General features: G+C 34.5%; 1 protein-coding gene across 1 annotated transcript in view; it reads left to right on the top strand.

The window, feature by feature from the left end:
• Smp_133650 (hypothetical protein) overlaps positions 1-11,450 on the top strand; it is a gene marked incomplete at both ends in the record, with an annotated part of 19,925 nt that extends 8,475 nt beyond the window's left edge. The window contains one exon of the mRNA XM_018796332.1: positions 10,964-11,450. Coding sequence (XP_018650555.1) covers positions 10,964-11,450 — 487 coding nt within the window. The remainder of the gene's footprint in view (positions 1-10,963) is intronic.
• Positions 11,451-15,448: the final 3,998 nt, after the last annotated feature.

Raw genomic sequence — 15,448 nt, 5'->3', positions numbered from 1 at the left:
TTCATTATTATTCAGGTAATAAAGGGTAATCCTATTGTTTGAAAAGCACATAATATTAGCGGTTTGGCAGAGGAACTTTTTCAAACTAAATAGTAATTGTGCAACTTGACTTACGAAACGACTACCATCCTGTTTAAGACATACTGGGCCGAAGTCCACTCTCGCCAAACTACGAAAATAAACAAAAATCTTTCGTTGTCTAGTTTGCTTGCATAAAAGAGAGGAATAATGCAACATCTTGTGAATTAAGTTATAGAGATATAATGGTAGATTTGAATCAAATATATACTTAGAGTTCATCACAAATGAAATGAGCAAAGTGAAATTAGAGAAATGAGAGAATAAAGGTATCGTTTCTTAGCTAAACATTCACCTTTTTTAAGGTACTGGTATGAACAAAGACTGGAAACTCCTCAATACAAACTCAATAATAGCTTATCGGATGTTTTATGAAACTGTTCATTTCTACATAGATAGCGAAAACACTTATAAATTCTCTCTTCATTAATTATTTTGAAAGTATATCACTGTTGTGGTAGCATTACTTACGTCCATTCACTTAAATATCTATTTTCTTGAAACTTTATGGGAATGTCACAAATGTACTATGATCAGTTATTTAATATGTCCTTTTCAGTTCTCTAAAATGTATTTCAAAATGTAGTTACTCCTCAATAACTTGTTCAGGTAAGATTGCTTAATAATCCCATTTATAGTTGTGGATTCATTTTACATAATTATAAAAATGAAATATCACTGGCTACTATTTATTCAACTCTACATCATAATAAATAATCTAGATGACAATTCATCTAGCTTGATACTGGTATGATAGAGGAATAGACATAATATACTAAAGTATTACATACAGCTGAAGTGTCATATATTTTCCTATATTTTGTATTTCTTTTCGTAAATGTAACTTGGATATATAAAGATATCTCGATAAGTATATATGATTATAACGGTGTTCGCGATATCATTCCCACATTTAAATTCTATATATATATTCAGTCGAATCATTAAAATGTGATAAGTTATTATCTATATAACTCACTGTTATATATTTTCAATTAAGATTAGATACAGGCCTACACCAACTTTTACTTAAAGAACGACTGAGTGTTCCACGGGGGCATATCATAGTGCTTCAAAATTGATTATCCACACCTTAATATCAGAAAAAAGACAGTACATTCAGGATATTTTTGGATTCGAAACAGAAGTTAAAGATCAAAATAGAACAGCTCTGCTACTATAGTAAGACGCCATGAATAATCTTAAGATAGAACTAAATGAACAACCTAAAGATTGCAGTAATCATTCAGACAATAGCTAAGGTAATTGTGGAGATATGAATCATGAAAATATATCTTCAAGGTTATCTTTTCAAGAAAGAACCAACATGTAGTAACAAATAAAGAATAACCTAAGCTCTCGTTAGTACCCATTTATAAAATACAGATTTGTGTGCTTTCCTTTAAGCCATACTTTAAATAAGGACTGGTGATACTGCACAAAATCTTAAGATTTGATGACTGAAAGTCAAGTCGTTTGATTATCAATTCACAGCTTCCTTTAAAAAGTAAATAGTAAAACTAAGACACACTCATCTCATCCCATATTCTAAGATTAGAATTTCCAAAGAGTTCATATTACTTAATTCTACTCATCACTCTAAGTAAGAATAATTTCTGTTAAAACCATAGGTAGACTGAAACAACACAGTACCAGATCAATCTTTCTTTCTAAACTTAATCCATCTAGGCAAAGATGGATAGTGGCTAGCAGTGGAATCCAGGACGCGTTTTCCGTCCTACTTGGGACTCATCAGCTGGATGTACCTGCATCTCAGAGTTGATGTTCACTCTAGGACTCGAACCTAGTATCTTTTGCTTCAAACGACATTGAGTTATCCACTCAGCTACTGAGTCCTGATAGTCACTTGCTTGTGCAATCGGATGGAGTTTAAATTCACTTAGTATTGTTTCTTTGAATCATTCCATTGATGTTTGGGACTGCAACTGATCAGTCTCTTATTGGCACATATGCATACTGTGCGTATTGCCTCGATATAGCCTTAATTCACAAGTATTTTAAGCAAAGATGGATGGATTAAGGCTATATCAAGGCACAACGCACAGTATGCACATATGCCAATAAGAGACTGACCAGCTGCAGTCCTAAACATCGATGGGAAGATTCAAACAAACAATACTAAGTGAATTTAATCCATCTAGTATATAATTTAATTTCATATTCAGTAGACTAATTTCAATTATACAATCGACTCACGCTTTCAACTATGAAAATACTAAATCTCCACAAAATCCCTTCTGTTAATAATCATATGCTCACTAGTGACTGACTTCAAGAGATATTTCCTGGAGTTCTAGTGAGAAGCAATGACTAGTGGAGTTCATCCAGGTCTGTTGTGAGATAGGAACTCACTGAAGACAATTGGTGAACGGTTGCTCAACTTCGTGGATCAGTTGAAGTTAGACATTAACACCGTTGGATGTCGGCCGGCTCAGTGGTCTATCGGTTAAGTGCTCTGGTGAGAGACTGGTAGGTGCTGGGTTTGAATCTCGCGAGTGCGGGATGGTGAATGCGCACTGTTGATAAGTTCCACGATAAGATGAAACGGCCTTGCAGTGCTTTCAGGTTTTTGATGGTGTTCTAGCTTCAATTGACTCATGCTTTCAATTATATACATATATCAATTCTCATATGACTATTCATTACATAATAAATCATTTGATTAAATGTGTTATTATGCTTATACAAATCCAATAAGTTAGATAATCTAATCTCATAATGAATCCTACTAGATAACATGGATCAATTAAGTTGTCTCGAGTAACATTCTTATCATGATTAACAGTAGAATATCATATATGAATCTAACGATCAATCATAACTAAATCTTGACAAGTTCCATTCATCATGATGCTTTAATAATAGATTACTAAATTGATTTATATAATTAATTAATAAGAGGTTAAAAATAGAGAGAAAGGTCTTGATATTGTTCTGTATTAGTTAATTTTAACAGTAAACATTCTAAGCAAAGATGGCTGGTGGCTAGCAGTGAAGTTCAAGACATTCCCCACTTCGTCCTATTTAGGACTCATCAACTGGATGTAACTGCATCCCAGAGTTGATGTTTAACATGAATTTAAACTTCACCCCATTGCACAAACAAGTGGCTATCAGAACTTAGTATTTAAGTGAATAACGCAATGCTTTTTGAAACTAAAGGTACTGGGTTCGAGTCCCATAGTGAATATCAACTCTAAAATGCAGGTACATTCAGCTGATAAGTCTCATATAGGACGAAGTGGCACGTGTCCTGGATCCCACTGCTAGCCACCAACCATCTTTGCTTATAATACTTGTGACTTAAGGCAATATCTAGGTAATTCACACAGGATGCACATATACCAACAAGAAACTGATCAATTGCAATGCTAAACATCAATAAGAAGATTCAAATAAACAATACCAAATAAAAGTAAACATTCTGGTCTTATCAACATACATCTCTTGTTATATACTAATGATCTATGTAGAAGAATGTTCTATTTTTCTTGAAGAAAAAATTAAATGATATTTCTAATAATTATTATTATTCCAATGAATATAATTACTGTAGTATAAATAGTTTAACACAAGTTTGGAGACAAAATGGTATCTAGATGTGTATTCCTTCTTCTTCTCCTTCTCCTCACCCTTCTTCTTCTTCTTCCCCTTCATCTTCTTCTTACTATTATTAAGTAAACAACAATTATTTCTGAATAACCTACTTTGACTACTTGCCTTTTTTCGAGATTACACACATAAATATATAAGTATTGAATGGTCCATAATGAGTTAGTAAATAGTTTATATGAAAAGTAATGACAGAGAATGAACTCAAATTGTTCTGTTTCATTCTACTACTCTAAATACCTTTCTTCTTTTAGTTTGATTTGATTAACTTGAGTGAATTTTTGTAACTCTGTAATATAAATGATGATTAGTGTACTTGATCATTCTTATAAGTATTGACTATAATAGATATGATGTATACTCTGGTTGTATATAAGCATTTCTTAGTCTATGTATTCTTAAAGAAGAAATATGAATAAATGATTAGAAACTTAGTATCTTTGAGATGGTGGGGTAGATTTTTAATTCAGGTGGATGATTTAGATGGAGTTTTGTTCTTTGAATTGGATGGTTTGGTTGTGGAGCTTTCATGGTTATTCTGAATGGTATCATCAGCACAAACTTCAGGTAGAATTGAAGTGTGAAGTTTATGCTGATGATATCGTTCAAAATAACGATGAAAGCTCCACTTCAGTTTTACATGAAGTTTGTGCTGATGATACCATTCAGAATAGCGATGAAAGCTCCATAACCAAACTATTCAATTCAAAGAACAAAACTCCACCAAAAACTTAATATTTTCACTAGTTTATGATTTCATATCGTAAAATTCGATCCGTGATTGAACTAAAGATGTGCACTATTAAGTAGTCACATTCTAGGACGAAACACCTATTAAATACTTTTTAATTTTCATAGTTGAAATCATGAGTCAATTGAAGCTAGACCGCCGTGGAAAACCTGGAAGCACTGCAAGGCCGCTTCGTCCTATTGTGAGACTGCTCAGCAGTGCGCATCCCGCCTCACGAGATTCGAACCCAGGACGTACCAGTCTCGCACCAGAGCACTTAACCGATAAACCACTAAGCTAGCTGGTATCCAACGGTGTTTCATTAATTTTCTAATTATAGTCGGTCCGTGATACAAAGCAACGAAATTTAATCGTTTTCATAACCTCTTATACTAACAAATCTTAATGATTGTCAAACTATATTCTGTATCACGTGAAATAGTTGAATCATTTCACTTTAAAAAATTATTGTTTTGATCTTAGTCATTCAAATGAAGCACAATCAATGGTGTCAAGTTATGAATATACTTGAAGATAGTATTTATTCAAATTGATACTTTGTTGAAAATACTTCATTACTTACTTATGTAGTGAATACGAAGACGAGTGAGAACAATCGAATGTATTTAAGCACAAATTACACACTATCTCACTAAATTCTCATAACCATACAGTAAACAGTTAATTTGCAAACTATCAATCAATTGTCTCAATCTTAACTGTTCCTTCTGTAAATATCAGTTCATCTTCTCTGATTTCATTGTTCATGCATTTTCATACCGATTACGCTTCATTTATGTTCTTTCCTTATCGATCTTCTGTCAAAATACATTCTATGTCTGACCATCACCATATACTATTAATGTAGATATAAATAGACCACACCACACTTACTCCTGTTACCCTTTGTGAAGGAGGAGTATAGGTTGCCTACTAGATTGAAAGTAATACGAATTAAAAATGATACATTTTATGATCATTTACTTCTTTATCAGATAATCTAGCTAAAAGAGTGTAAAAAATAATCTACCCTCTACTCGTAAAGTAATTTTATGTTGCTCCAAACAGTTTTGATTTCATCCGATACTAGAAATGAAATCTAATATAAGTGGATTATACATGCATTTTTATTTTAAATGTTATGCCATATCATATGACTAAATTATAAAACAAAACTAACCTATTTTTTACTAAAAACTACTACACGTGATATTCAATAAAGGTGAATATCATTGAACTGTCTAGCCGATAGTGATGCGAATAAAAATAACTAGTTGTATGGTTAGGGTCTTTTATCATCAGCTGATCATTTTTTACGTATAGTTTTTAACAATGTTATCACTAGTCAGAGGTTTTCTTGTGGAGATTTAGCATTTTCATAGTTGAAAGCATGAATGAATTGAAGCTAGACGACCATGGAAAACCTGGAAGCCCTGGATGGCCGGTTCGTCCTATTGTGATTCGAACGCAGGACTAGTAGGTCCAGGGTTCGAATCCCGCGGGGCGAAGTCGTGGAGGCGCACTGCTGAGGAGCGCCGCTGTAAGACGATACGGTGGTGCAGTGCTTCCATGTTTTCCATGGTGGTCTAGCTTCAATTGAATCATGGTGTCAACTATTAGGATTTTTTAATTAGAAGTTTATATTTAAACAGAGAAAGAACAGAAAAGTTTGTAGAATCAAATGAATTCATTCTATTATTTTTATATAACGTATAAATTATTGCTTTCCAGTATATAAATATTTATCAATCATAACAATTATAAGCAAAGATGGATAATGGCTAGTAGTAGAATCCAAGACGCGCATTTCGTCCTATTTGGAACTCGTCAGCTGGATGTACCTGCATCCCAGAGTTGATGTTTAAAATGAATTCAAACTTCACCTCGTTGCACGAACAAGTGGCTATCAGGACTCAGTAGTTAAGTGGATAACCCGATGGCGTTTGAAGCGAACGGTAGTAGGTTCAAGTCCCGGAGTGAACATCAACTCTGAGATGTAGGTACATCAAGCTAACGAGTCCCAAATAGGACGAAGTGGTACGCGTCCTGGATTCCACTACTAGCCACTATCTATCTTTGCTTATAATGCTTATGACTTAAGGCAATACCTAGATAATCCGCACAGTATGCACATATGCCAATAAGAGACTGACCAGTTGCAGTCCTAAGCATCAATGGGAAGATTCAAACAAACAATCCTAAGTGGATCATAACAATGTTTATTCATACACTTCATATCCTGATTATTATTATTATTAATTTGGTTACATTCGAAATATTTATCTGAACTTCACAAACTAAATTATGCTAAACATTTGTTAATTATTGTAACATTAGGTTGTATGCAACTGATGAGAAACTGTGAATTCATTTTATTCTTCAAACCTATTTGTTCTTGCTTCGTTTAATTTAACAAGAGATCTACTCGTATAAAATTTTATATCAGTATGGGGTTGTGGAGATTGTTGATCTTTGATTGAGATAGTGAATCGATCAATGTTAGACAACCATTGAGAACCTGGAAGTACTGGACGACCATTTCGCCTTAATATGGGACTCCTCAACAGTGCGCATCCACAGTCCTGCGCGCGGGATTCGAGCTCAGGAAGAAATGGGCGTTCAGTGATTCCAGGTTTACAATGATGGTCTAACATTGATCGATTCATGATCACAAATAAACTTTTATACTCATTACTTTGAATGAGTATTAGATTTCTATTTGAGTATTCAGACTGTAAGTGTAAACGGTTTCCCATACATTTCCCTGGTTCTGTTAAAAGCCATTATACAGTATGCGTTCAGTGTTAGGTCGACGATTTTGGGTTCTATCCTCTATGATGGGGCTGTGCATTGTTTCCAGGTTTTTAATAATTGTCTTAGAGTGATTCGTAATCTCAATGGCATTATGACAATAGTAGATGAAAGTGGTATCATCCATTTCTTAAGAGAATTATGTCTATCAAGTGAATTTTAGCTGGAATAAAAGTTCGTTAATAATACCCATTAATTTGAACTGGAACAATTCTATATTGTTTATTATAAATAATTGTCCTGGTAAATAAAAAAAGTGACAGATGTCTGTTTTGAACTACTGAATTCTGTTAGTAGCTGCAGAAATTCTTTCCAATTTTCTTTAATACTAACTAAATGTTGGTATTGTGATTTGAAAGCTATCTTCATAGTAGTGTAGTTCAAAATGAAAGCTTATTGTTAAACCTATATTTTGTTGATTCAGGCTGTTACTGTAGTTTGGGTTACTTATATCCACATAAGTAGTATATGATGATGGTCAGACATAGAATGTATTTTGGCAGAAGATCGATAGGGAAAGAACAGGAACGAAACGCAATCGGTACGAAAATGCATGAACAATGAAATCAGAGAAGACGGACTGATATTTGCAGAAGGAACAGTTAAGATTGAGACAATTGATTGATAGTTTGCAAATTAACCGTTTACTGTATGGTTATCGGATTTTAGTGAAATAGTTTGTAATTTGTGCTTTGATACATTCGATTGTCCCCACTCGTGTTCTTGTTCACTACATTACTTTCTTTATGGTCTCGATTCATTATGACGGAAAATTTGTCTCAGAATAAGTTGTTTATGTTCTCATCAAAAGGTTCATTATTATATTCTTAAGAACTATCTATAGTAAACAATACGAAATGACTTTAAATTTACGACGAAAACTAAAGAGCACCGGACAGACATTGTTTTATTTAACTATGAAGGAAGTGCCCACATTCAATCCTCTAGCCTAACGCATTACCTTTAAAACATTACAAGTCATATCATAGTGAAGTCTTGGTGGATATTAATCGTATTAGAAGAGGAGATTGCTATGATTCTTCTATACAACATGATATTACTAAAGATAAAAATATTTACTAATACTTATCTGTGACTTTTCTTATCATAGATTTTATGTTGCCCATCATTTACAGGCATTTGTCAGTGAATTCAAATTACTCAAACACTAAATTTTTATATATATTCAAAGTCTTCCGATAATGACAACGGAAAGGAATTTCCAATAGGTTAAATCATGGATCAATTTCATCTAAACCACTATAGAAAACTTGAAAGCACTGGATGGCTGTTTTGTCCTGATGTGGAGATCTCCATCAGTTTTCATACAAGATTCAGTTCACAGGATTGGAACCCAAGACCTTTAGTCTCGCATGCGGATGCGACAGTCCCCACGGATACCAATACACTAAAATGAATTTGTTGATTTAAAAAAAATAATAAAATGTCTAATATCTTATTTCAATGTATAAATATGTAGGTACGGTGTAAAACTAAAATATCTCCGTAAATAGATTTATATCTAACTGATTAACATTAATAAGAATATTAGAGTTGATTTCGGTCAAATTTTAAGGTGAATACTCTGCCTTTAATTCATTTCTCTATATGCTTTTGAACCAGTGAAGAATAGGTAGAATAAAAATACCTCCTATTGAGTCATTGTTGTTTTCGGAAGAGAGGTAAAGAAAGGAAGAGTTTCTTTTTTTCTGTTTCAAGGGTTTGTATAATAAACGGTGAACTGAATTCACAATATCATTAAAAATAAATTTTAATATCACTGCCTTCTCATGGCGGAGGTGTTGTTTACGAAATTGAGAGGACGAAAAGCGAATGACTGGCGCTTTAACCGGGTTGGTGGACATGGCAAGTCTACCTAGGGGAGTTGGAAAACCCTCATTCCAAACCAATGGTGTACATGGGCTCCAGTATCCTGAAGGAACTAATGGCGTTTGAATCAATCGTTGGTCACCGTCTACCATGGGACTGCATCTCCTCACGATGCTCCAGTGCCTTGTGGATTGGACCTTTAGGACGATGGTTCCGGGTGTGGCTCCCTAAGGAAACCCCCTGCTTCGGTTCAGGCACCCGGGCAGTATCATAGCCCTCACACAAATCAAATGAGATTTGTGTAGAGCATATATATCTGGTTCCCCTTTGTACCAATATTTATGTGTTTATATAAATAGATAAACGACAAATAGAATGCTTTGAGATTATCAATTATCTTGTATTTTCAACAATAATTTATAAGACTAAGGTTTTTGATTGCTAAGCAATAGAAGTAAGTAGTGTGATAAATACAAGATTTAAAAGTAATTTTTAGCACAGTTTCGATGGAAATGATAAGTTGTAGCATTTCGGTAAAATAAATCTTAAGTACATCCCAGTTATTGTTAATTGTCCAATGCAATACTGATTTACAGTAAAAAGATCATTTAATCTACTAAGAACTTAGAAACATAATCTAAGCTACATTTTAGTTAAATGTCCGGATAAGAGATTCATTGATAGGTTGTGACCGAGGTTATGACCGCCAAATAAAAACTGAACCAAAGTATTAGGATGATGAGAGTAAATCTTTATAGGTGGTATTGTTTTCTTTAAGTTAGATGGTTTAATTGCAAAGTTTTCATTTACATTCTGGACAACATCATCAACGTCTGCTACATGAGGTAGGCATTCAGAGAATAAAACACCATCAGAAGTATTCATCTAATCTGGAGATATTCATCATTTTAGAATTTAAATACATAGGAGATTGATATGAATGTGGGTTATACATGTGTTTCCTTCAACTATATTTTAAAATCGTTATTATAAGTGAAATACCCTTTCTCCAAAGGTAATTTTATTTGTATATTGTAAATGAGTTTAATATTAACAAACTGATTACTGTTACTGTGGTGTGATCTACTTATACCCACATAAGTAGTATATGGTGATCGTCAGACATAGAATGTATTTTGGCAGAAGATCGATAAGGAAGGAACAAGAATGAAGCACAATCTGTAGGAAAATGCATGAACAATGAAATCAGAGAAGATGAACTGATATTTGCAGAAGGAACAGTTAAGATTGAGACAATTGATGGCTAGATAAGATGGTGGTTGGAAGTGGTCAACAGGAAACCCCGGACCCGGGTTTCGTGCTACTTGGCACTCGTCAGCAAGGTGTACCTGTAATCTTGAATGAACTGTTGCTCCCTGACGGATTCGATCCCTTGTCACTCAGCTTCACAATCAGAGACGTTACCACTGAGCTATTCGGGCCGTGACCGACCTACTGTAGGACTGAGATGTAATCACAATTGATTGATCACTGGGTGGTGGGTGATCAATGTCATGCGTGTCAAGTCCGTCTTAGTGTTGATCGAACATAGTGCACGCAGTGTTGAGCTACCTAGACTAGTGGCCACATTGCAACTTGATCAATAGCACTCGATCAGCACTAAGAAGGACTTGACACGCATGATATTGATCACCCACCACCCAGTGATCAATCAATTGTGACAATGGATGGCTATTTTGCAAATTAGTTGTTTCCTGTATGGTTATCAGAATTTAGTGAGATAGTCTGTAATTTTTACTTAAATACATTCGATTTTCACCACCCTTGTTCCCATTCATTGCATTACTATATACTTAAAACATATCAAATAGAACAATATTACCATTGTTTCTGTTTTCTTCTTTTTTTTCATAATTTTAGTGAAAGATATAATCGACGACTTAATGGAAAATTTGAATCATCCAATGATGTTTTTCATCAAGCCGCAGCAAGATTTCGTTCAACTGAAGATATAACACGTCATTATCAATCATCTTCATCATCTACAGAAAAATTATCAATGTATAAACGTAGTTATTCCAGTGATAATGTACCATCAGATTATCATAAATTAATAGGGAATCATTCATGGGATCCAAATGATGAACCATTACTTATAGAATATTCATATGAAAAAATGAATGAAAAATTAAATCAATTAATTAATATAGCTATGAAAAAACAAATGGATCTACAAACAATACCACAATTTATAGCAATGACATTAGAAAAAGAATATGGTCGTAATTGGCAAGTAATTGTTGGTCCATATAAAGTTGGTTGTGCTGTAAGCCATTTAATTGGACGATTCACTAATGCACAATATGCATCATATCATGTGGTTGCATTTCAAACATTGGATTTGTAAAATTTTTTTCTTTTCTTTTTTTCTTTTTTTTGTTTTATCACTTTTTTTTATTTTTATTTTACAATTTACTTGTTCATTATTTTTTTCATTGGTAATATAGGACTTGTTTGTGTTAACGAAGTATGGTAACTTGAACCGATGCATAAATGTGCCTGGTCCTATGTTGTAACTGACTGACTGACTGACTGATAGGACTTGTTTACCTTATTGTTATTGTTATCATTAATGAAAATAACTTTATTTCTGTTGCAATATAACAAGTTAGTTAATGTTATGGATATATATGTTCTTTCGAATAACACGAACCTTGAATGTTGATATAGAGAAAGAACTATGGAAAACTGTTATATAAGTGTTGAAATAAATGGATAAAGGTAACTTTTTTGTAATTTATTGTTACGTTCTTGATCTGTCTGCCCACTTTCGTGCCGAGCATAACTTGTCTAATGTAGATTAAAACTTTGACGTGATAAGCTGACTGGCTTAACCTTGAGGCTAGTATGCGTGAGTTCGAAGTGGGGGTAGAGAGACGAAAACTATTCTATCCTTGATTGGCTGACAAGCACGAGAGAGAGAGAGAAGACAAAACAACTGGAACACTACTCGCTTTATTCCGATCCCGATCTGGTAACTGAATTCCGAATTCAGATTAGTGTAAAAAGATACATGAATAAATAGATGACTAACCTGACCACAACGTTAAAAATAATTAGGAAAATACAAAGTTGAAATCATGAGTCGATTGAAGCTAGACCACCACGGAAAACCTGGAAGCAGTGACTGACTTCAAGATACATGTCCTGGAGTTCAAGTGGGAAGCAGTGACCAGTGGAGTTCAACCAGGTCTGTTGTGAGATAACAACTCACTGAAGACAATTGGTGAATGGTTGCTCGAAATTCGTGGATCGGTTGAAGTTAGACATTAACACCGTTGGATGCCGGCCAGCTCAGTGGTCTATCGATTAAGTGCTCTGGTGAGAGACTGGTAGGTGCTGGGTTTGAATCTCGCGAGTGTGGGATCGTGGATGCGCACTGCCGAGGAGTTCCACAATAGGACGAAACGACCGTCCAGTGCTTTCAGGTTTTCGATGGTGTTCTACCTTCAATTGACTCATGATTTCAACTTTGAGAAATACTGAAATCTCCACAAAACCCCTTCTGATTAGGAAAATACAGTTATGTCCACAACTGGGATATTAGAGTAGAAAATAGAGTACAAAGGGTCACGTCTAAATTGCAATAGCTTTGGAACAGAAAATGCTATGGCAGTGAATCATACATCAAACGAAAGCTTATGATCTGTAGAACAGACAAGGGACAAAAGTAAATGTTTAAGTTTTACAGGCTTCGAATTAAATGAAATAACGTCCCCAAAAATAGCTTCCATAGTTTGTTAAGGCTTCTTGTTTCACTATTCACATAATTTATAATTCAAGTCATTTATTAATTTCAAGTTTATGTCCTCAGTTTTTAAATTATACTATAACTTCTAGTGATATTACTCTGGTATCCATACTGAAATAGGTGGGGTTCAGTTTTAACTTATGATCTAATTAGAAAGGGTTTGGTGGAAATTTTAGTTATTTTATACCGTTGAGATCATGAGTCAATTTAAGTTAGACCACCATGGAAAACCTAGAAGCACTGGACGGCCGTTTCGTCCCATTATGGGACTCCTCGGCAGTGCTCATCAATTTCGTGGATCAGTTAAAGTTAGACATTAACACCGTTGGATGCCGGCCGGCTCAGTGGTCTATCGGTTAAGTGCTCGGGTGCAAGACTGGTAGGTTCTGGGTTCGAATGTCGCGAGTGCGGGTTCGTGGATGCGTACTGCTGAGGAGTCCCATAATGGGATGAAACGGCCTTGCAGTGCTTTCAGGTTTTCGATGGTGTTCTAGCTTCAATTGACTCATGATCTTAACTTTATGATCTGATGGTTGAAAGTTGAATGGTTTAAATATTAAGTCACTATTTAAGTGTAAGGGAAGGGGTAAATAAGTTCAGTAACCTAATGAAATGAATTTCAACTGAAAATATTGTTATGTCTCAATCGTTTGTTACTTATACTTAAAAAAGAGGAGGAACCACTGCAATTCTCACCATGCGAATAAGAACAACAAGACTGGTACAAATGAAGATTTATTAAACCTAAAATACGATGACCCTCGTCGAAAATATACTTATTTATATACTGATTGTACACCCATTTTGATTAGTAATTAGGATAAAGTCACATATATGGAAAATACCCAGAGTTATAACAAATCACATACTGTGTGTCATTCTGGGTATAGATCATATTAATTTAATACAAGGATATTGTATCTTGGACAAACACCAAACTTAAATTAATGTTTTACTGAATAATTAACACATTGAAGTAAAACGAAAGTAGTGTTGTACGAAAATCACAATGAACAAAAGAATGTAATATTGATTTTTAATCCTGTCATATCACCTCCCCTTCTTTTTTCAACGAAATATGTAAGAATAAGTTTTCCCTGGAGAGTCTATCCGAAAGGTTGTTGTTCATTTTCGTAGTTGCTGCGATCTTGGCCAGTTGCGTGGTTGTATTCCCGCTTTCAGTTTGTTTGTTTTTTTTGAGATTTATTTGAAAAAATCGATTGAACCTTTTGACATATATGCTCTACTCCTTTGTTCAATACATTTATGAGTCTTTCTCCCCCACGAAACAATGCTGGATCTTATGAACCCACGTTGCAAATGATGTGACTTTATTGACCTGAACTGTTTTAATACTACTCTCACCTTCATTATATATGTGTATTGTGGAGAGTGGAGATACACAAACGTTGAAGTATCCTTTTATACGTCCTTGATTTGTATGAGTAATACTATGCATGGTGACTTTTTTCACCTTTCATACGAAAAAAAATACGATGTCATTATTCCATTCATATATTTTAGATTTCGACTTGTCTATAACAAAGTATGTACTTCATGTAAGCTCGCTTTGTCTCCAAAGCATTTAAACGGGACATTTGTGTATGCTTCATACTCATTAGGTGACTGTATTCTATATACAGGCATATTGCAACTGAACTGACTTTGAATTATTGAAACATGGTTAACCTTTTTGTATGTGACATTCACTTTGTCGGAATAAACAAGATAAATATCATCAGGTTCGTCGGGTATTTGTAGACCAGATTGCCAGGCGAAATGTTGGATTTAATTCAGATTCATTCGCTGAGATTTTACAAATATATTCTTATTTAATGTCTTACATTAACTCGGCGCCCAAATACTGTGACAATATTGGCTCTAATTTAGTCGAAAGTTCTTATATATTGAACCAACTGTTTGTCTACATACACTTGAGACTTAAATCTTTTCTACACATAAATGAAATACACAACAAAGATAGTATGAATTATCAAATAGAAAATAAGTAAAGAACGAAAAATCAACATTACAAAGTCAGTCAGTCAATCACAACGTAGGACCAGGCACATATATGCATCGGTCCAAGTTGCCATACCTCGTTAGCACAACAAGATGAACACCGGATTCATAGAAGTAGTTAATTTAGTGGTGGTGGTAGTATATAAAAGATAGGTTGTATATAAGGATATAGTATAGGAAGGAAGAAAGTTATGAAGCAAATTTAATCTCAAGGTTTAAGGGAAGATAAAGAGTGTATACACCTACGCCATTATGATCGATTCTGAGCCATGTCACTCAGAGTCTCCAACCATTGGTTATGATGGTCGCGCGGACCCCAATCAAGTAATCTGCATCTACCAACATGGCTCAGACTAGAAGTTAGTGACTTCAAGCACTGATGCCATGTTTTGGTTTGGCCGCCCCTAACTCTCTTCCAACCATCTCTTACACTAGTCAGCATTGCGCGTCGTGGTAATCGGTGTTCAGGCATACGTAACACGTAGCCCAACCATCTCAATCGATGAAGATTCATGACCTCATCAACTGATTTACCATCATTCCCTAATACCCTGTGTCTAACCTCACTGAAC

The sequence above is a fragment of the Schistosoma mansoni genome, chromosome 2 (assembly GCF_000237925.1).
Source record: "Schistosoma mansoni strain Puerto Rico chromosome 2, complete genome".
In the NCBI taxonomy this organism is placed as follows: Eukaryota; Metazoa; Platyhelminthes; class Trematoda; order Strigeidida; family Schistosomatidae; genus Schistosoma; species Schistosoma mansoni.
Note: the sequence above shows the minus strand (reverse complement) of the source record. Positions and strands in the feature narration are given on the sequence as shown.